The sequence below is a fragment of the Leptodactylus fuscus genome, chromosome 5 (genome assembly GCF_031893055.1).
Source record: "Leptodactylus fuscus isolate aLepFus1 chromosome 5, aLepFus1.hap2, whole genome shotgun sequence".
Taxonomy (NCBI): Eukaryota; Metazoa; Chordata; class Amphibia; order Anura; family Leptodactylidae; genus Leptodactylus; species Leptodactylus fuscus.
The window spans coordinates 33,198,620-33,222,228 of NC_134269.1; the positions used below are offsets into that span (position 1 = coordinate 33,198,620).

At 44.1% G+C, this 23,609-nt stretch overlaps 1 protein-coding gene across 1 annotated transcript in view; it reads right to left on the minus strand.

Moving 5' to 3' along the window:
• Positions 1–2,492: 2,492 nt before the first annotated feature.
• The window catches only part of LOC142202616 (serine/threonine-protein kinase N1-like), a 55,705-nt gene continuing 34,588 nt past the window's right edge, over positions 2,493–23,609 (minus strand). Inside the window, exons 11-22 of the mRNA XM_075272828.1 lie at positions 22,859–22,973; positions 22,456–22,510; positions 19,771–19,826; positions 18,162–18,237; positions 16,459–16,550; positions 16,174–16,350; positions 15,710–15,772; positions 15,007–15,083; positions 8,402–8,544; positions 6,700–6,807; positions 4,404–4,484; positions 2,493–2,819 (exon numbers count right to left, since the gene is read on the minus strand). Coding sequence (XP_075128929.1) covers positions 2,616–2,819; positions 4,404–4,484; positions 6,700–6,807; positions 8,402–8,544; positions 15,007–15,083; positions 15,710–15,772; positions 16,174–16,350; positions 16,459–16,550; positions 18,162–18,237; positions 19,771–19,826; positions 22,456–22,510; positions 22,859–22,973 — 1,247 coding nt within the window. The 3' untranslated portion in view covers positions 2,493–2,615. The remainder of the gene's footprint in view (positions 2,820–4,403; positions 4,485–6,699; positions 6,808–8,401; positions 8,545–15,006; positions 15,084–15,709; positions 15,773–16,173; positions 16,351–16,458; positions 16,551–18,161; positions 18,238–19,770; positions 19,827–22,455; positions 22,511–22,858; positions 22,974–23,609) is intronic.

The following is a 23,609-nucleotide window of genomic DNA, read 5'->3' on the forward strand; positions in this document are numbered from 1 at the left end:
TTGGGGATTGACACCCTAGACTATTAGAGGTAGCAAAATTAACCTGTTCTCTGCCCTAGACCCCACGGATTGTGACAATAAACCCATTAACTAACCCCCTGCTGATTTGGATTATGCAGTTCACTGGGAAGGATGCCCAAGGACCACACTGCCCCCTCGCTTAGAGGGAACATTAGTATGTAATGAGTCATAATATACTGTACAGGAATAATTTCTCTATATAGCAATGCAGGATATGTTTGTGTTATATGGTGGGAAATCGTGGCCTAAATGATCTGGTTACTAATGATATAACTATCCCTTTGTTCTTTAGTCTACACCACAGAGTTTTATGGCATTGTGATGCTACACTGTATACAGTAAAACCGCCATTCCCAATACAGTGACAAATGGACTTTTAGAAGGTTAGTCTTCTTATGGATGAGGTCTGGATCAGTCTAGATCATTAGTGGTCTAAGTGGTAGTCCCCGGTATTACTCTAGCATGTCTCCACCTTCACAAAAATGTATCCACGTTAAGGTATCAATAAAGTTTGGCCATTTACGATGTTTACAAAATGCACGTTACTTACCGGGGTTGCTGTGTTTGGACAGTTTATGGTGTTTACATAACCATAATAATTAATAGATGAACAACAGATAACCTCAGATTGCAAGTACAATATTTATACCGTTTTGTGCATCAGCTGAAATGGCGTTGCAAGATGCTCGCATGTTCGAGCTTTGTGCTCTAAACTCCACTGAGGAACTAGCTTCTGAGTATGCTCGTCAAAATGGCTTACTTCTGTCCAAGCAACAGCTCCAGCAGCAACAACAACAACCACAAGAACAGTGTTTTCTTGGCACCCCTCGTTGCATCGGAACAGTTAGCAGGCGATCCAAGCGCATGCGTCAGAAAGATTGCAAAGGTTTTCGTTGCAGCAAGTACAAGAAGAGGAGGGCAGCCAAAAATGCTATGATTGAGGGAGAAATTTGCGGCACCTCGCAGGATGATCAGTTGCATTCGTTTTTGCCACAGTTGCAGCAGATGGCAAGTCTCGCACCAAAGTTTCGATCAAAGCTGCGCTTGCCATCATTTATCTTTGGGCTAAAAATCTCTCCTTGCTGCAAACGCAGTCAATGCTTCATGACATGATTTCCAGACATGCTATACATTAACATGGATACATTTTGTGAAGGAAGAGACATGCTAGAGTAAGGGGGCTTCACTTTTGCCAAGGTGGATACATGCTAGAGTAGTAACTAGGAATGGCGGGGCCCCGTGGCGAACTTTTGACATGGGGCCCCCCCAACCAACGCCGACGACCTCGACTGACCCCCTCCTCCGCACTCTATTGTGTCCCTTAGTGGCCCCTGCACACAGTATTATGTCCATTACTGGCCCCTGCACACAGTATTATCCCCCATAGTGGCCCCTGCACACAGTATTATGTCCCTTAGTGGCCCCTGCACACAGTATTATGTCCCTTAGTGGCCCCTGCACACAGTATTATCCCCCATAGTGACCCCTGCACACAGTATTATCCCCCATAGTGGCCCCAGTACACAGTATTATAGCCCATAGTGGCCCCTGCACAGAGTATTATGCCACATAGTGGCCCCTGCACACAGTATTATAGCCCATAGTGGCCCCTGCACACAGTATTATGCCACATAGTGGCCCCTGCACAGAGTATTATGCCACATAGTGGCCCCTGCACACAGTATTATAGCCCATAGTGGCCCCTGCACACAGTATTATGCCACATAGTGGCCCCTGCACAGAGTATTATGCCACATAGTGGCCCCTGCACACAGTATTATAGCCCATAGTGGCCCCTGCACACAGTATTATGTCCCATTGTGGACACCCATAAACAATTATTATACAGACCCCAGAGTATAATAATCAGAGACTCGGGGGAATAAAAACATAAAAAAATTACTGTTTCTTACCTGTTCCCTGGCTCCTACGCAGTCTTCTCCGCTGCCGTCCTTCTATGACGTCGGATGTCACATGATCCGGGAAGCAGGCCGGGTTCATGTGACGTCAGAGACGTCAGACAAGTAGGAAGGAGGCCTGGCAGGATCGTGGAGAGGTAAGTAACAGTGTTTTTTACGTTCCCTTACCTCTCCCGGTCCACCGACCATTATACTCGGGGGTCTTTGCAGACCCCTGAGTATAATGATAGTATTTGTGGGGCCCGCGGTGTCATTTACCGATCCCGGCCCAGCCAGGATCGGTAAGTAAATAGGGCCCGTAACGGCCTATTAAAAAACCCCAAAAAAAACAAAACGCAGCGGTAGTGGCTGTCACTGGGCCCCCTAATGTCCCGGGCCCTGTGGCAGCTGCCTCCGCTGCCTCTGCGGTAATTACGCCCCTGACCGTGGTCCCCTGTATGAACCAGAGCTCCAGGTTTTGTAGATAGCGTCCCTGAACCCGCACAGATGCCATTGCACAGTTTATAAAGATCTTTATTTACAGCTGTCTGAGGTAGACAGAGGAAGGCAATGAAGATGGGGCAGAAATGTATCTTTAAAAACTGAAAACTAAAACAATACTAGAAGGATAAAGGAAATGAAGAAGAAGAAGAAGAAGAAGAAGAAGAAGAAGGTCTTCAGCTGTGGCTGTTCTTCTCAGGCACCGTCTCTCACATAGTCAAAGCCCTGAAACAGGCTCTGTTCTTGGGGGTTCAGTATTCGAGGCTCCCTTGGAGGGGTTAGCACTGGTCCTTCACATGTGAATTCTGGGTCAAAGTTGCTGATGTCATGTGGTCCTTTAACGGATGGGGTAAATGGAGGGGGTAGCCGGCGAGCAAGGAGAGCTTCAAAATCCAAGTCCTAGCATAGAAAACAAATAAGTGTACAAACTTTGGTTAAGAAGATATATATATTGTATTTTTTTTATTTCAGTCCCTGTAGTAACATACAACATACTAAAGCTATATAGGAGGGAAATTGGTCAGCAAAATGCCCTACAAATGTATGTCTTACATTTCTATGTGTTTTAAAGTTGTATTGCAGCTCAGTCCCGTTCATTTGAATGGGACTAAGCTGCAAACAGGCCATGTGACAGGTGACGACCTATGCCTGCGAAGTGGAAACTGCACATACCCAAGTAACTGATAGGTGGGAATACCAGTGATCAAACGTGCACCAATCTCTGATAACTGATCCTAAACATAGATCATCAATATCCTAGTCCCAGGAAACAAATTTTCACACAGGTCAGCCGGGGCATCAGAAAGATGGATAGCTGTACCCCTAAAACAGTGTTTACGTATGGACAACTGTAGACCCCATTGACTGTAATGGGGTCTACCAGGTGTCCACCATTTCAAAACTGAAAGTGGGGGAGAAAAAGTCCAAGTTTCAGCAGTTTCTGCTCAGGAATCTCCAACATAGACAACAGCGCACATTTGAGCCCAGCCTTAATGACATATGTCACTGCAATAAAGCTGGTGCAGGTTAGGCCCGGTTCATATCTGCGTTCGAGTTTCCGTTCGGGAAATCCTTTTGGAGACCCCCAAATGGAAACCTATATGCATTAAAAAAGCGGTTAACTAAGGAAACCACATGGACCCCATAGACTGTAATGGGGTGTGTGTGGTTTCCGCACAATTCCTGCAGAGGGAAAAGTGCTGCTTGCACATGTTTCGTGCAGAAACCACACAGAACCCATTATAGTCTATGATGTCCTTGTGGTTTCCTTAGGTAACCGCTTTCTAATGCGTATAGGTTTCCGTTCGGAAGATGTGAATAGGGGCAACCAAATCAGTGTTTTTCTCTTGCCAATAAGTGTCTCGGCAACAGAGGCATCAATTCATCTACCTATCTGTGGGGCTGGACTGATATGCTGGGTTATGGGGACAGACTTCCTTTAAAGAGGACCTTTCATGGTTTGGGCACAGGCAGTTCTATATACTGCTGGAAAGCCGACAGTGCGCTGAATTCAGCGCACTGTTGGCTTTCCCGATTTGTGCCCTGGGTAAAGAGCTAACGGTCCCGGTACCGTAGCGCTTTACAGTCAGAAGGGAGTTCCTTACAGTCAGTCAGGTACGTCCTTCTTCAAAGCAGCGCCTATTGCACTGTACAGTGTGAGCGGGGAGGAACACCCCCTCCCTCTGCTCACACAGCTCGTTCATAGACGAGTATTATCAGGAGGGGAGGAGGCATTCCTCCCTGCTCACACTGTACAGCGTGACTGTCAGGAACGCCCTTCTGACTGTAAAGCACTATGGTACCGGGACCGATAGTGCTTTACCCGGGGCACAGATCGGGAAAGCTGACAGTGCGCTCAATTCAGCGTACTGTCGGCTTTCCAGCAGGATATAGAACTGCCTGTGCCCCGGACCATGAAAGGTCCTCTTTAAGAAACTATTACTAAATCCCCCATAGTGTCTTTATTACTGTTCCATTGCTCACCTTAAAGAACGGTTGTTTCTTGACGTCTTCTGCATCACGCTCTCCCGAGCCCAGACGTCTGTCCGGGTTTCTACGCAGCAGCTGTTAATGGGCACATGAAGAGAATGAGGTAATGATGTGTGAGGAGACAACCATTGATATAATGCTGGCGTTCAATAACAATACATCATTAGGGTATGTTCACACGGCGGAATCGGCATTCCACGTGTGAACACTTCCACACGGCTGCACTGCACTGGCATCCGAAGAATGGGCCTAATCGGGAGGGAGCCTTGTGTGCGGGGCAGCTAGCTTCTTTTTCCCGCTACTAGCTAGCGGAAAAAAGAAGCGAGCGGCTCCAAATGAAGTCAATGGGAGCCGTTTTTTGAGGGAGATTCCACGTCAAAATCCGCTCCAAAAAACTCTGTATGAACATCCCTTTAGTGTGGTGAGGGACAGTACAAGAGTCAACTTACACTTACAGTATTATTATGTGGATAACATTTAAAGGGGTTGTATCATCAGGGAGAACCCCTACCAAAATGTAAGGCGCTCTCAGTTCTGGTTCTTAGAGGGGCCCCTTTATGCCCCTTTTCCTCTGTTATTCCTCTTGAAAACATAACATGACAACTGTAGAGTACATTTACTAATATGGTCTAAAAATGAGACCGTGCAAACATAGATGATACAGTCTTAGACACGGTGATAAATGTGGCGCAGTTTGATGCCGTTTGATAAATTTGTTGCCTTGTGAGACGGTCTAATCTGATCTTACACTTCCTATTAGTTGGCTTAGTTTACGTCAGAAATATGAGCCAGATCGCCAGTTTATTTAGACATTCCAAGAAGAATAACAGCACAATGGGGGGTTTAAGAAAAGATGCTCCAGAATTAGCAAATTGAACTAAACATGTCTGGAGAACTAATAGCTCCTTGGTAATGTAATATTTCCTTCTGTCCACAATGACTGCGCTTCCAGGGCCCGGGCACTGACACTGTGGACATCCTTATTTTCTGTATCACTCGTCCCTATGAGACAACTAAGATGGGAATACTGATATGTGCCATAACTTTGATGTATGTTATGTCCCCACTACAGCTCTGCCTGACATCTGCAGGTTTGACATATATAATATAGACTTGTACTGGCCAAAGAACAAGTCTGATTCTGTCCTATTATATAGGAATAAGACCAGTGGCGTAACTAGGAATGGCAGGGCCCCATGGCGAACTTTTGACATGGGGCCCACCCCTCCGACCGACGCCGAAGACCTCGACCGACCCCCTCCTACACATTTCTACGTGTTCTATTATGCCCCATAGTGGCCCCTGTACACAGTATTATCCCCCATAGTGGCCCCTGCACACAGTATTATCCCCCATAGGGGCCCCTGCACACAGTATTATCCCCCATAGGGGCACCTGCACACAGTATTATGCCCCATAGTGGCCCCTGCACACAGTATTATGTCCCCCATAGTGGCCCATGCACACAGTATTATCCCCATAGTGGCCCCTGCACACAGTATTATCCCCAATAGTGGCCCCTGCACACAGTATTATCCCCCATAGTGGCCCCTGCACACAGTATTATCCCCCATAGGGGCCCCTGCACACAGTATTATCCCCATAGGGGCCCCTGCACACAGTACTATCCCCCATAGGGGCCCCTGCACACAGTATTATGCCCCATAGTGGCCCCTGCACACAGTATTATGCCCCATAGTGGCTCCTGCACACAGTATTATGCCCCATAGTGGCCCCTGCACACAGTATTATGTCCCATAGTGGCCCCTGCACACAGTATTATGTCCCTTAGTGGCCCCTGCACACAGTATTATCTCCCATAGTGGACACCCATAAACAATTATTATACTCTGGGGTCTTTTCAGACCCCAGAGTATAATAATCGGAGACCCAGGGGGAAGAAAAACATAAAAAACTACTGTTACTTACCTGTCCCCCGGCTCCTACGCGGTCTTCTCCGCTGCCTTCTCCTCTGCCGTCCTTGTTTAATGACGTCTGACGTCACATGACCCGGGACGCAGGCCGGGTTCATATGACGTCAGAGACGTCAGAAAGGACGTCAGGCAGGATCGTGGAGAGGTAAGTAACATGTTTTTTATGCTTCTTACCTCTCCCGGTCCGCCAATCATTATACTCGGGGGGTCTGAAAAGACCCCCGAGTATAATGATAGTAGCGGTAGCGGCTGTCACCGGGCCCCTAATGTCCCGGGCCCTGTGGCAGCTGCCTCCGCTGCTATGGCGGTAGTTACGCCACTGAATAAGACTGTTATTGTACAGACAATGCTCTTACCCTCCGCATGATCGCAATGGCTTCTGCCGAGAGGAATCGAGGATACCGGACTTCATCATTAACAATGCTGTCAAATACCTCCTCCTCTTCATCTCCTGGGAATGGAGACTGAGACAGAGAATGGGCTGGTTAATAATGGCGCATAGTATACAGATAAACTGTGGGAAAAATGTTCCCACAAAGAAAAACTATTTTCCTGATGTATTCAACAAAAAGTCAAAACGCACTTGCAAGAAAGCATCGGGAATTTGGAACGGAGCATCTCCCTACTTGGTTTATCGCAAGGACCCACAAGGATCTTCTGATTGTTACAATGGCTTTTTTTTTCTAACATTGGCCATGCACTTTTGAAAACTTTAAGCCAAGAGCTATTCCTCAAACCCCTCCATAAACCTGAACCCTCAGCTCAGTCAAGCATGCATGTGAGGAGGAGAAAAGCTGCTGCTAAACACTTCTGGAAGAGGCTTCTCTCTCCTGAAAATAAAAGGATTGGGCATGTTGAAATCCAATATGTCTGATCATTTTTTCGGCTGACATCTAACATTGGGAGAAGGTCAGAACACTGGATTCAGCCAACATTAATCTCATGTGTATGACCAACTTAGGAAGGAGTAGTCCAACAGGAACATCAATTTAAAGGAAACTGCACATAGACCAAACATCTAGAGATATAACTTCAAACTCCAGGGCCCCAATGCAAATTCTGTAATGGGGCCCCTACCTGCTATTCAGAATAGTGGTATGTTTTATGTGACAGAGGATTCATTGGGGCTCCTGCAGGGTCCAGGGCCCAGTGGTGACTGGTACTCTTTAATCCCCTATAGCTACGCCCCTACAAACATCCCTGCCTTAATAGACAGTGTCAAACCGATTCCTATGGGATACCTATACCAAAACCAAACCAATACCTATGGTATACCTATGCCAATACCAAACCAATACCTATGGTATACCTATGCCAATACCAAACCAATACCTATGGTATACCTATGCCTAATCATTGTCAATGTTGGTCCTCCAAGCCCATTGTCTTACAAGTAGTCCTACATGACCTCCATAAGCTATAACTTTCTATTTTATACCACTGCCTATTCTCTTACATTAGCATCATAAAAAAAAGGCTATAAAAATAAAAACATTAAAAAAAAAAGACAGAACACAGGAGTATGCCTGTAGTCTATACAATCTATAGCGCCCCTCTCAGGTAAGAGCACAGAACTCCTGTTTGCACTTCCTAGTTTCCTATCTGCTGTTACATTTGTTCCTTGACGCTACATGGACATATGCTGATGCTTTCATGACATTACTTACTTACTTTCCCATGAGTCTTGAGGTTACTCCCTTCATACAGAATTCTTCTAATATCATCATCATGAAATCTCTTCTCAATCTTTTCTTCACTACATCCTATTCTAAGGTCTATATGCTATTCATCATCCTACTCGACCTTTACTGACTGGACTCAGCTTTGCTACTTACTAGAAAGTAACACATCTGGGATGATAAGAGTGCCAGAGCGAGATGCCTCATACACTTCAATTCTCCACCAGAGTATGACCATGTTGTATCTGTGTATTTATAGGAATCCATCATAGTATGGGCTTCACTCTTGTTTTTTGGCAAGCAATGTATACACAACCTCATGGACCATATTTATTAACATATTATTAGTCAATACATTGTTGGCAGAAGTCAGTCTTACCTCTCCAACCATCATCTCATATATCAGAACTCCAAAACCCCACCAGTCCACGGCTCGTGTATATGAGGCGTCTGTAAGAACTTCTGGAGCCAGAAACTCTGGTGTTCCGCAGAAAGTGGAGGTGCGATCTGATGGACCCATTCCTATTATATACATATGGAAAGAGACGTTAGCTGTTGGGCATATATTTTTTTATTACGTAAGCCATTCTTGGGGAAATATCTTATGTCAAAACACCGGCCATCTTAACCTTCTTCACAAACTTTCCAGATATAGTCACCAAAGTCTACCATGGATGTGTAACTATAAATGCAATAGTTTGTCAATGTGCTATATACGTAGAATAAGTAAAGATGAAGGTCTGAGAACCTCTAAGTGATTCTGAGGGTTAGATGTTAGAAGGTTAAAGCAACAAGGACTCCAGCCATAACTTACAGCTGGGACAGAGGAGAAGTACGGGATCTTCAGGTGGTAAAAGGTTTGTAAAGAGTTCACCCATGTTAACAAAGCCTACTAATGTGCGGGAGATATGACCCAACATAAACACGTTATTGACTCTGGCTTCCTTTGACTACCCCTGACTTCTTGTTCTCTACCCGTACAGTACAAACACTCTGTCTCTAAGCACATCTCTTTAGAAATTACAGAGAATTAGTTTTTCTCTGTATTTTCTGGAGATCACTCTCCTGGTATTGGAGTGAGAAGGTCACTGTGTTCTTATTGACTTCTTACCTCTTATGTTGCTGTTTTATTCATTCCCTTTCCTAAGCCTGTTTGTATTTTTGCTGGCGCAAAGTGGCAAAATGGAGGCAAAAAGGACACACTTTTGTTGGGTGAGCGGAGCCCTACAAATATGTTTGATGTATATGTTTGAGATATATATATATATACCAACATATACACCAAGCCTATGGCTCATATGCAGTATAGAGAATGCTTAACTATGATCTTTATACTGCACTTGCTTTCAAGATATCTGGATAGGTCATCAGTATGAGAACTGTCTATGTTGGCAATATACCACTTTAAAAAAAAAAAATCAAAGAAATGAAATAAATATATATATATATATATATATATATATATATATATATACTAGAGGGAGGACCCGGCTTTGCTTTTGCCCATAAGAATTGTCCAATTTTGAACTGGTGTATTTTGTATGTGGTTTCTGTGTATGTCCATAAGCGTCATGTGATTATGTGAATCTCATTTTGGATATCAGTGAAAAACCTGTGATCAGTTGTTATGGATACCTGGAGTAAAGCTGTATCTAATCCTTGGAACAAAAGAAGATGTGGAGTCCAGCGAATCTAGGTATCTAATCCTTCCCTGTGTAGTACTGTGTTTAGACGCAAGTATCTAATCCTTGTTGGTGTGGTACTGTGTGAAGAGGCACGTATCTAATCCTCCGGTAAGTGAAACTGTGTGCAGATGTACATATCTAATCTTACGGCATGTGGTACTATGTGCAGACGCGCATATCAAATCCTCTGGTGTGTTGTACTGTGTACAGACAGGTGTATCTAAAGCTCTGGCATGTGGTACTGTGTGCAGATGCACGTATCTAATCGTCCCCCGTGTGGTACTGTGTGCTGAGATGCGTATCTAATTATCTGTCATGTGGTACTGTGTGCAGAGGCATGTATCTAATCCTCCAAAGTGTGGTACTGTGTTCAGACGCACATATCTAATCCTCCCCTGTGTGGTATTGTGTGAAGAGGCGCGTATCTAATCCTACGGTGTGTGGAACTGTGTGTAGACGCGTGTATCTAATCCTACAGCATGTGGTACTATATGCAGACACGTGTATCTAATCCTATGGCGTGTACAACTGTGTGAAGATGTGCGTATCTAATCATCTGGCATGTGGAACTGTAAGCAGACACGCGTATCTAATCCTACGGCATGTGGTACTGTGTGCAGACGTGCTTATCTAATCCTCTGGTGTGTGGAACTGTGTGCAGATGCGTGTATCTAATCCTCCCCTGTGTGGTATTGTGTGATGAGGCGCGTATCTAATCCTACGGCATGTGGAACTGTGTGTAGATGCACGTATCTAATCCTACGGCATGTGGTACTGTGTGCAGACGTGCTTATCTAATCCTCTGGCTTGTGGTACTGTGTGCAGAGGCATGTATCTAATCCTCCAAAGTGTGGTACTGTGTGCAGACACACGTATCTAATCCTCCCCTGTGTGGTATTCTGTGAAGAGGCGCGTATCTAATCCTACGGCGTGTGGAACTGTGTGTAGACGCGCGTATCTAATCCTACGGCATGTGGTACTGTGTGCAGACACGTGTATCTAATCCTCCGGCATGTGGTACTGTGTGCAGACGCGCGTATCTAATCCTCCCCGTGTGGTACTGTGTGCTGAGACGCGTATCTAATTCTCTGGCTTGTGGTACTGTGTGCAGAGGCATGTATGTAATCCTCCAAAGTGTGATACTGTATGCAGACACACGTATCTAATCCTCCCCTGTGTGGTATTGTGTGATGAGGCGCGTATCTAATTCTACGGCGTGTGGAACTGTGTGTGCGACCACCCCGGGAGAACCGTGCAGGAGGCTGGACTGTCACGGTGACCTTATTGGCACCAGAACTCCCAGGAGAGGTGCACAGGGAAATAGGCAGAGTCAGTTAGATGTGACGCCAGTTGGAGTATTGAGACACCCGCTGGTCCCTGGGCTGAGATGGTGATGTGGGTGCCAGTGCTCTACTCCAACAAAGAGCTTTAGCCCAGGGCTTAGCTGTAAGGAAGGCAATGTCCAGGCCTGGATCAGTAGAAGTGCTCACTGCTTTATTGTAACAGGCATCTGCTGGGTCACTTGTCCTGTAGCAGTGAGCTGTGGCACAGGGGCTTGTAGCTGGCTGACACCTTCCCATGTATTAGCAGAGAGTCTAAGATGTCTGCAGATCCAGATTATGGTTTACTGCAGGAGTTCAGCTACCTTGTAGAGGTCGGTGCAGGCTGCCAGGGTTATAGCTCTGCTTAGCCTGATATAATCCTGTCCTCTTACTGATAGTGATGGGGGCGCTGTCACACAGCTTCTCTGTCCTGCTACTGCTGCTATGGCAATCCTCACAACACAGTGTCTGAAACACAAGATGGCCACTGCCACACTTCTCCTTCCCTGGCTCTTACAGAATACTACTTCCTGTCTCTGCTATGACTATTTCCTGTTCCAGCTACAGATCCACTCACCATAGTGTGTGTTGCTATGGAGACCACAGCTCACCAGGACAAGTGAAACCAGAGAACAACAGCTTAACAACATTACACAAATGAACACAGAATGAACATGACAACATATACAATCTATCATAACATGTAAGGCACTTCTATGGCCAAATAACCATTAGTAACTCCTGTGAGGGGGTTACATCTGTAGACGCACGTATCTAATCCTACGGCATGTGGTACTGTGTGCAGATGCGCGTATCTAATCCTCTAGCGTGTGGTACTGTGTACTGAGACGCGTATCTAATTCTCTAGCTTGTGGTACTGTGTGCAGAGGCATGTATATAATCCTTCAAAGTGTGATACTGTATGCAGACACACGTATCTAATCCTACGGCATGTGGAACTGTGTGTAGACGCGTGTATCTAATCCTCTGGCATGTGGTACTGTGTGCAGACGTGCGTATCTAATCCTCTGGCATGTGGTACTGTGTGCAGATGCGCGTATCTAATCCTCTGGCATGTGGTACTGTGTGCAGATGCGCATATATAATCCTCCCCTGTGTGGTACTGTGTGCAGATGCACATATGTAATCCTCTAGCATGTGGTACTGTGTGCAGATGCACGTATCTAATCCTCCCCCGTGTGGTACTGTGTGCAGACAGGTGTATCTAATCCTCTGGCGTGTGGTACTGTGTGCAGACGCGCGTATCTAATCCTCCCCGTGTGGTACTGTGTGCTGAGACGTGTATCTAATTCTCTGGCTTGCGGTACTGTGTGCAGAGGCATGTATCTAATCCTCCAAAGTGTGGTACTGTGTACAGACACACATATCTAATCCTCCCCTGTGTGGTATTGTGTGAAGAGGCGTGTATTTAATCCTACGGCATGTGGTACTGTGTGCAGATGTGCATATCTTATGCTCTGGTGTGTGGAACTGCGTGCAGATGTGTGTATCCAATCCTTTGGCATGTGGTACTGTGTGCAGACGCATGTATCCAATCCCCCAGCGTGTGGTACTTTGTGCAGATGCGTGTATCTAATCCTTCGGCATGTGCAACTGTGTGCAGAAGCGCGTATTTAATCCTCTGGTTTGTGGGACTGTGTGCAGATGCGTGTATCTAATCCTCTGGCGTGTGATACTGTGTGCTGATCTGTGTATCTAATCCTCTGATGGTGTATCTCAGTTTGGATATCAGTGTTGGGTTGTATATGTGGAGTGACCGTGTGTATTGCAGTTGGAATATGAGTGAAAGACTTGCAGGTTTGTATTGGCTAAGGCGGGGGGGGGGGGGGGCATTGTGTTTGGAATGCTGTATCTCAGCAACGGTACGTCCAAGCGAATTGGAGTCTCATCTCAAACCTTCCCGGATACCTGAAGTATCTCTGTACCAAATTTGGTGAAGATCGGTACAGTCGTTTGGTTCGCATTAGAGAACAGACAGACAGACGGACGGACAGACAGACAGACAGACAGACACACGGACAGACAGACAGACAGACAGACAGAAATTCATTTTTATAATATAGATATATATATATATATATATATATATATATATATATATATATATATATATATATAGTCTAGATGTTTGTCACGTTTCTTTTCCTGTATGACAATACAATTCAATTCATGACTCAAAGGCTACCATGAAGGTCTGGAACACTAAGTATTTTATACATTAGACAGATATCAATTAGGGCTGTATAAGATAAGATAAGATAATCTTTTAATAGTCCCACAATGGGGAAGTTCAGTGAGATACAGCATCATGGCTAGTACAGTAGTATACAGCAAGAGAGAACACATACAAGCTCATAGCAGATAGAAAAAAAATACTAGGAATCATAGCAACTAAAAAAGAAAAAAAACTTCAGGATCATTTAGTTCTCTGTGCGAAGTGATGTTGATAATAGAGTTTTGTTTCCGCTGCAGGAAAACTGAACACGCTACCAAATTCCCCATCGGATCAGTAAAAGAACCATTGTGGATTCTTAGGGGACCCTACTAGCAAAAACGGATTGTACCCTCTTTAAATCTTGTTGAAAATACCACTAGTCATACATAATATATACATATTATATTAGGTGAGAAAGGGTCCCATATGGTCAAGTGATCTAGGATTGTGGTAAGGTTGTGTATGATAGATACCACATGTACCAGGAAATAGGTGCCGTCACCATTCTTCTCCATCAACCACTATTTCCAGCACAGCTCATAGATCCTTTTAACTTAAGACATGTATTATTCGTAGCCATGTTGGTCACCTTAAGGCCATGTGATCCACCATTGACTACTGTACTGCAGCATAAAGGTCCTGATATGAAAACTGAGGCTAAAAGCTTTTTGGCTTATAGGTTATTGAAACCATCAATGACAAATGAAAGATGGAAACCCATTAAGTAGGTGATTTAACAACATCCAGGGTTTTAGTGTGAGATTCTGTATTTCCATCATTGATTTGTTTCTTTAATTCTGCAAATGGTGAAGTGGGAAACGCATAGGTTCCAGTTAGGGATTAACGTGAGCCATAGGCTGCAATGGAAAGTACAGCGTCCTAGTAATGGCTGGACCCAGTCTGGAAACACAATCTCATTCATTATGTACACAATTCATTAAGGATTATATTTACAGTATATTATATTTTCCGGGGCACTCAACTGGTGGAGCGCAGTCTGAATCTGGAGCGGGGATGTCAGCTTTCTGGACTGTGTATACCTGTCCTCATGGATGCATTAGAAGATGGCAGTGTCTCCGCCAATTCATATTTGATGTCAGGTTTTCTGTCTGGATTGGATCTAGTGCCAGGGCCCAGGCCACAAGGTTCTGATGCTGGCCAGTACCTGGTTTATAAAGGACCTGGGAGCAGTACAGCAGTATAGGTTTTGCTTATTTTTTGCCCGGTCTGCTCTTGTTGGTCCTGGTCACGGGTCTGAATTAATGCTAAGGGGTTGACCTGGATCTGCATTATCTTTCAGTTTTAGGGTGCATGCACACTGAGTAACGCCGGGCGTGTATGAGAGCCGTACACGCCGGCGTTACAGCAGGGCTGCCGAACACTTCCCATTCACTTCAATGGGAGCGCTTGTAACAGCGGCGTTTACGAGCGCTCCCATTGAAGTGAATGGGAAGTGTTCGGCAGTCTGCTGTAATGCCGGCGTGTACGGCTCTCATACACGCCCGACGTTACGTAGTGTGCATGCACCCTTAGGGTGTGAATGTGTTCAGGGGTCTGACTTAAACGTGGTCTTAAAATAACATAGGGGTTCGGTCTGTTTTTTCCACTAACAAATAATAATAAATTCTTGTAAGATGTTAACATGATGCCATCTTGTATGGGTGTTCAGTCCAAACCTTCACCTGACTGCAGACCCAGGTAAGAAGATCATATATATAATGTGCATAGACCAAGTACTCACCCTCCTTACAGAGGCCATAATCCGCCAACTTCACATATCCTTCGGAGTCCAGCAGCAGATTATCCAGTTTTAAATCTCTGCAAAAGGATCAAGGATCAATTAACCCTCTATAACCTGGCAACCTCTAATGACCTACTATTGACTCTATAGCTGGCCATACAATTGGATACATGTAAGCTGAACACACCAATTGCCTAGGGATCGGCCGACCATGTTGCATGTATTGAGAGCCTCTGAAATGGTTTAGGTGGCTTATGACAGAATTAGCTTTATATTTATGGGCAATATAAAGGTTATCATGGCTAGATATAGTCAACCACACATGGTTGGGCTAATACAGGCCCACTGCTGGGGAGCAGGTCAAAAAATGGCACTTTTTTGGCACAAACTGATGTGCGCCAAGATTTTGCTACTGTTATGCCAGAAAACTTGTGTGCTTGTTATAGTAAATTGCCCCCCAGTGTAGCCAAAATCTTCACATAAGTACATTGATCTAGTCTTTTGAGTCTATAGACGGCACTGAATTTAGACAATCCATCCAACATCATGTCCCTTGTATACTCTACCACCACATAGATCCACTTTCTACAGAATTCATCCCTGTAAGCCCTGTCACTTCCTACCACATTATAACAACGTTCACCACACCAACACCAGTGACACCAATTGTCTTACAGTCCTGGCTGCCGCCATTTCTTCTTACCTGTAGACAATATTCTTACTGTGCAAAAATTGAAGCCCAAGGAGTACACACGCAGCATAAAACCTGTGATAGGAAATAGTGCATAGGTTATTACAGTAGCATATAGTTTCACTCAGCAGTATATACAAATTTTTTATATATAACGCAAAGAACATATTCATTTCTGTGGTCAGGCTGTATAATCAACAACAGGCCAAGCGAAGATCACTCCGCACAGAGAACTAAATGATCCTGAAGTCTTTCTTTTCTTCTTAGTATGACTCCTAGTATCTTTCTATCTGCTATTGTGAGCTTGAATGTGTTATATATTACTGTATTATCCATGCTGCTGTAACACACTGACTTTCCCCATGGTGGGACTATTACAGGATTATTTTATCTTATCTTATTTCCTATCTTGATTGTGAACTCTGGTTGCTTTGTATGGCTGACACTTTTTCCCTAGCAGTCACACATATACTCACGTTGCACGTTGCTGGCTGAACACCTCTGTGTGTATATGCGTCATTAGGTCTCCTCCAGCCATAAAGTCCATGACAAAGCAGACATGTTCAGAAGTTTGGAAACATCCCAGCAGACTAAGCAGGAAGGGGTGTGAGGCTCCGCTCACTGCTACAAATACTCGCTTTTCACACATGAGACTGGAGAAAAATATAGGGAAATAATAATGAAACATTGTCTAAAGCTGAAGTAGGTAAATGCTTCCACTTAGAAATATGGATATAGATAAGTCTAATATACATACAAACCTCTCAACCTCATCCCTGGCGATGATATCACCTTTCTTGAGAGCTTTGATTGCATATAATTCTCCAGAATCCTTGTACTCAGACAGGAGGACCTGAATATAAGACATACAGTAAAAATATGAAGGAGACAATAAAACTGATAAGATTCTTCTGAAGGAGCTCAAGGACAGGGCAGGTGATGAGGATGAGATGACACTAGAAGAAGATAAAACAGGGCTATCGCAGGATCTCCTGGCCAAAATAGAAAGCAGTATGGTCTGGAGGACTTGGCCTGTCCTGCATTACACAGACAACCTACTAATGTGAATGGTCATTATGTAATGCTTAGCACCACCTGTGGAGGCACTATTGGGACATTAAACACTTAAAGAGAACCTTTCATGTCCTCAGAAACAATGTCATTGAAGTCAATGGGAGTCTTATTTTTACACGTGTATTTTGCCAAAATACACGCGCGTTTACTCCGTGTGAACAGGCCATAACTGCGCTAACATGCTGTCACAAACACAAGAACACAGGGCTAGGCAAGATGTCAGCATAGCTCCTTGGTCCAGTCAATCAAACAAGGGATGAAGGAAGGAGGGTGTATTAGAGCACTGTGGGGTATAGAAGTTTAGAGCAACAGAATCACCCTCAGTGCTCCAGACAACGCTCATTAGCATATATGAAGTAAATGAATATCTCTGCAACGTGGCACACAAATTGTCATGGGGAAAAAGCCTGACCTATCTAACTGTGTTGCTGGTTTAATATACTTAACCCTAGTGACATACTACCATTCAGCCCTGAATGCCCAATTTATATATGTTATTCACCAGTGGCGTAACAATCATGGTTGCAGGGATTGCGATGGCGACTGGGCTTGGAGGAGTACGGGGCCTGCGGACAGCTATACATATTGTTAATGGAAAGGGGACCGGTAGGGCCTCTTTCCAATTGATGCCAGCCCAGGGAAGGTGACAAAAAAATAAAAGAAGAAATACGTATACTCACCTGTCCTGAGCTCAGGATCTCTTCTGGCTGTTAACTGAGTTCACATGCCCCAGACCTCACTGCTTGGGTCTGTGATCGGTCCCCAGCGGTCACATGGCGTAATGACATCATCACGCCCCACGTGACCACTGAGGCCCAATCACAGGCCCCAGCAGTGACATCAGGAGCGTGAGACCTCAGTCAACAGACAGAAGAGGATGCAGGAAGATGCACATGGAGGGAGTGAAGATGCCCAGGAGAGGAGAGGTAAGGTGAGTATAAGTGTTTGTTATTTTTAATCACTTCTCCTGAACCTCTACTTATTATACCCTGGAGTCTGAGGAGACCTCAGAGTATAATAATACCACATAATAGCCACTGAGGACCATATAATACAGTGTGGGGGCCATTTAATACTATGTAGCAGCCACTGTGGGCATATAATGCTGTGTGGGGGCCACTGTGGAGCACATAATACTGTATGGGGGCCACTGTGGAGCGCATAATACTGTGTGGAAGCCACTGTGGAGCACATAATACTGTTTGCGGGCCATTCTGGAACACATAATACTGTCCTATTATTCTTTATAACTGCAGCTGTATCCCTTTCAAGTATATGTGATATTGCTGCAGCCCTGTACCCGTAACTATCCAGGATTCGCTTTAGGGAGGGGGTAAGGGGCCCCGGTCAAAAGTTTGCACAAGACGTTAGTTACGCTACTACTACTCACCTTTCCAAAGTGCCCTCTACCCAGGACGGCCAACAGCCTGAAGTCTTCTAAGGATAGATGTGAGACACTCTGTGTTCTGTAAAAGCAGGATATACGTATAATATATTAAACCACCACCATGCCCAGACTTTTAACTTTTATTGTGTAATAACTTGGAGAAGTCCAGGTGGATAAAAACTTTTTATAAGTGTTCAGATTTACCACCATAACTGCAAATGCTACATCCGCAATAGCAGAGGAAAAAAGTTATCTAATGAATAATTCAGGGAAGGAACTACTATTTGATGGAAGGTTTTTGGCTGGAGATATAAATCTCTGTATTAGTGACTTTACCTCTCTTGATATATAATGGCACTGATGGAGCGATGAAGATTTACAGGCGATTATTGCTACCAGGGGAGTGAACTCCTATGCTTTTATCTGTATGAGATAAAGTTGGGAAGAGCTCAAGTACCAGCTATAAGATTTCCACAGTGGAAATATCAGAGACCGGGCACCCTGGGGACGTCAGCAGGCTGTCAGATATTGTTCTTACTGGAATGGTTGGAAATTAGAAGATATCATTATTTAGTAATGACATTAGGAGAAGAAGTTATAGAACGATGTGAATCTTTTAGACTGAATGGTTTGACGCTAAAGGGATAGATCTCATCATCTTTGTGATAAGTGCAAGTGGACAAAGGCATATGTATTGTATTGTTGGCCGCCAGGGGACTCATGCCGAATTAATTCAGAGTGACTGGCTCCATGCCCCTCTGATGAAATGTTATCCATGGACAATGAAGTACAGAGTAGCAGCATCAGGTACGGAGCAGCAAATGTGAGGCGAGTATGTGTTTTGTTTTTTTTATCTTCTATTGTAGTCTAAACCATTTAAATATAAGTACATTTGGTTGGGAAACCCCTTTAAAGGGGTTGTCTTGCAAAATTGCAAATCCAGCTCTGAAAAATAATAAGGACTATAACTTAAAGGTGTTGTCTGGCCCCAAATGTATATTTCATATTGATAACCCATCCACAGGATAAGTCACCAGTATTTGATCTGTGGGGGTCCGACACCCAGACCCTGCCTAAATCAGCTGTTCTGGCTGCAGGAAGCAGCAGCAATGGACAGAAAGCGGAGTAATGGGAGTGGAACTGCAGTTCCCCAGTGCACCCACTATACAGGGGATGGGGCTGCAATTCTGCTCCTATTACTCCTATGCCTCATCCACTGCTTCTCGTGCTCAGAGCTAGCTGATCTGTGCAGGGTCCTGGTGTCACACTTCCACAGATGAAAAACTCGTGGCCTATCCTCTATGACTAGGTCATCAGTATGAACTATGCATTTGAGCCTGGACAACCTCTTTAAGTTACGGTCTTTATTATAGTTCAGAGCTGAAATCACAATTCTGCTGGATTCTGCTCTCTCCTGGCATTCCCTGCTTGTGTTCAGGGTTTGCTGAAATGGTTAGTTATCTGAGAAGTTCTTGAAAGGTACTGGTTCTCCTTGCAGAGATCCAGCGGCAAGGGAAAAACTATCCCAAGGCAAGAGAGAGGTATTCTGTTGGGGTAAAAAGTAAATTAGGGGTTAAGATAAAGTGCATGCATGATGACTGTGTGTACTGACCGTCTCTGGCTCTCCCGCCTTGTGGTTGGGCTCTTTAAGACTACTGGGGCGTCCATCTGTGAAGAAGACACTTTTAATAGATGGCACCTCGTGCAGTATAATTTACAAGCGGTTATAAACATGGAGATGTTCAGTCTCACTCACTGTATAATGAAAAGTTCTATAACTTTCTAAGAAATGTTGCAATAAAATTGCTCATCGTTTTAGGAAGTGGAAAACAGATACCTCTCCTACTCTGGACTCCCACAGATAACTCATATACATGCATTGTAACAATCCGAAAGAGTGCTAGTGCTCCATCCACTTTTATGAGACTGCCGGCAACTCTCAGGCAGTCACATAGAAGCGAAGGTAGCGGTAGCTGAGCATGTGAACCACGAGTCAACTGACATGGAGCTTGTAGGGGAAAGTACAACATCCTGATCTTCTGACCACTGAAAGTCCCAGTGTTTGGGCTCCCAGCAATCCTACCAATCTAGTATAATGTGGATAGAGTATAAGGGGCTAAAGGAGAAAACGCTCTATAAGGCTGAGGTCCCACATTGTTGAAACGCAGCTTTTTGTTGCATATTTTGCTCCGTTTTTTTTTTTTGAGCCAAAGCCAGGAGTTTTCATTCTTTTTAGGCCATTTTTGGCTTCGGCTCAACAGACCACAGCAAACTCCGCTACAAAAAAACCCACGTTTTTCACTCGCAAAGTGTAGTCTCTCTCTAAGGCCAATTTCCCTGGTGGTCCAGGGTGATAAAAGGATTGATCATTTCTACCAACAGCTCCATTTATCTTTGGTCTTAAGGATAAAAAAGACAGAAAACCAAAAAGAAGATTGAATTCGAGAAAATCACCACATCACAGAAATTCTAAGGCTTGGTTCACATCTGCGTTGGTATTCCGTCCAGGGGAGTCCGCAAGGGGACCCCCGAATGGGCTACCGAACGCAACTGCAAGTGGTGTGCGGTAAAAGCACATGGATCCCATAGATTATAATGGGGTCCGTGTGCTTGTCTCATGCTGCCTGTACGAATCATGCGGACAAGAAAGTAGATTGTGAACTACTTTCCTGTCGAAAACAAGGAACCCATTATAGTCTATGGGGATCCGTGCACTTTCACTGGCACACCGCTTGCAGTTGCATATGAGGACCCCCCCCCACACCCGAATGGAATACCAACGCAGATGTGAACAAGGACTTAGGGTATATCATGTAGTATAGCCAGCAAAGGTCCCATCTATCTAAATGGGGGATGCAGAAATGGATGAGTTTCACATAACAACCCCATTCAGATGAATTGCAACTGATTTCTTAAACAGCAATTTCAAAAGACACATCTGCTGAGTGTGAATATACAGTAAATGTTTCTGAAACGTCATTATATTACATTTTTATTCAGTTACACATGCTTATAAATATCCTACAAATAAACAAATTCCATCCCATCCACCCAGCCTTGTCCTGCTTGGAAAAGAAAAAAATTTGGAGGGACTTGAAAGCCAAAGAAGCGACATCACATTCCAGAGAAGCATGATTTATAAAGTCACTCGGAGTCCTTAAGCTTATACTTGACCTCAGCAAGGAAATGTACTTCATACATAAAGTAACATACTACTATTCCGAATAATATTAACAAAAATAATAATATTCTCAAATAAAAAAGAATACTGATGTATATGTCATTGTATATGTCATTGCGCCACCCTGTGGTAATCAATTGCATTGCTGTTTTAACTAAGAAAACCATATGACTCCAACGCTCTTGCTAGACTACAATTCCCAGCATGCCTTTACAGGCAGTGTAGAAATTGTAGTTGGTGAAATCCGTATAACAAATTTGACACCTCTTACATGACCGGCACTGGTATAAGTAAACCCTATAGATTGTGGTACAACTGAATACTATACTACACTATGTCCGTATATTATGTAATAAGAACAGATGTTACTGTACAATGGCAGCTAGAAAACAGGAAGTTGTGTAAATTTAATTCTCCATTTTTAGCTGCTGCCTGCCACGTCATTAACCCCTTAGAGAGGAGCGTTCATGTCCTCTGATGTTGGCGGTGTTATATACCACTAGAAAGCTGACAATGCGCTGTGTGCTATGTGCCCCAATTGCAGAGGTATCAACGCCGTTAGTTTCGGCACAGATATCACTGCACGGCCCGAGCGGCTGGCCTTACATTTCAGCATCATTGGGGTGTAGTGAGGAACGTCCCCCGTGATAATATAAGTCTATGGAAGAGTATTGTCAGCGGGGGTGTTCCTTACTGTTCAGCTATGGTGCTATGCTATAACTGACTGTGGAGAGATATCAGTGCAAAAATTAACACTACTGATATCTCTGCAACCGGGGCACATACTGGTAAAGCTTTCCAGCGCTATATAACAATGCCAATGTTAGTGCACATGAAGGTCCTCTTTAGGGCACTAATTATTCTGGGCCTTGGGGCTATTTTTTTCACCATTGCATTCTCAGAAACATAACTTGTATATTGGTTTATTACATAGATGTATAAGCACTTCTATTTGAGGGGGAGTTGTATTGTTAATGGCACCAATTTGGGTTTATGTGAAATACTGATGTTTTGTTTTAATCTTTTATTATATTTTTAATATAGTTGGTAATAGAACATTCTATAATCATAGTACACTATAATGTAACAAAAACATTAAGTCTTAAATTGTCTCACCTCATCTTTTGTTTCCTGACCTGACCCCAGCGTCAGAGAATCCAGTTGTAGCTCTCTGTAAATAAAATCAGAATATAAGATAAGAGGCGCACATAGAAGAGAACGGGATCCATAACAGGGATCAAAGTTTTGCCACCCAGGACAAAAAAGTCTAGTGCCAAATCCACAAGTCCTTATTTGCTAAAAATACAGTTCCTCTCGGGAAGGGAGTCCCCAGTAGCAAAGAGGATGGGAAAAGCAGGGGCTGGGCATCTCCTAGCAGCCACATGGTCTGTATATTTTATGATAAAGAACCGGCCCTATGGCTAACAAGAACAGCTACAGCCTACAACTGATGATTTGACATAGTTTATGGAATGCTACAAAAATACTGACAGAATTTTTGAGAAGTCACGTGACTCACTCTATACGTTCCGCAGGACTGTACCCTCCAGTACTGGCGGGGATCGCTCTGCGCAGGAGGCGGAGCCAGGTGGAAGGATCAATGTTCATCTGTCTAGCACGAAGAAAGGCCTTCCCTGTGTACAACATTTACACAATATAAGAAAGAATTACAAATTTACAGTATATGAATATACAAAGAACACACATATAATGCCATACAGTGCACAGGGTGTGTATAAAAGGTCATCGTAATCTTTGGGCTTATTATAATGAAGCATATGATAGAGGTAAAGGTGGAGAAACAGATGTAAAGAACGATATATTACATGATATTCCCATCTAAAGCCTCATGAGCGTGACTGAGTATGCAGGCCAAGGGGGGCGCTATTTTAATGGAAGGCACTTGGATCAAACTCAGATGACATCCAAGTGTCATCCACGTCGATAAGGGGTTCAGTCCAGTTCCGTTCCGATATCACGTAGCCTGTAATTGTCAGATCAGAACGAAGCATTAGAGCCCCGCACACTTGGTCATGTGCATGTAGCCATAACTATTTAGGGCAATGAGTTGTCACCTCTCCAGCCATTCTCTTCCTGAATGTAGTGGGCAACAATTGTCTCCCCATGAGAAATGGGGGTCAGAGAACTCTGTTCTGGAAATAGGTGAGGGTATCCAAATCTATTAGACATTGGTTGCTTACTGTGTAGTATATCATAAATGACTACATACAGATGGAAATACCCCTATCATGAATTCCTAATACATTTTT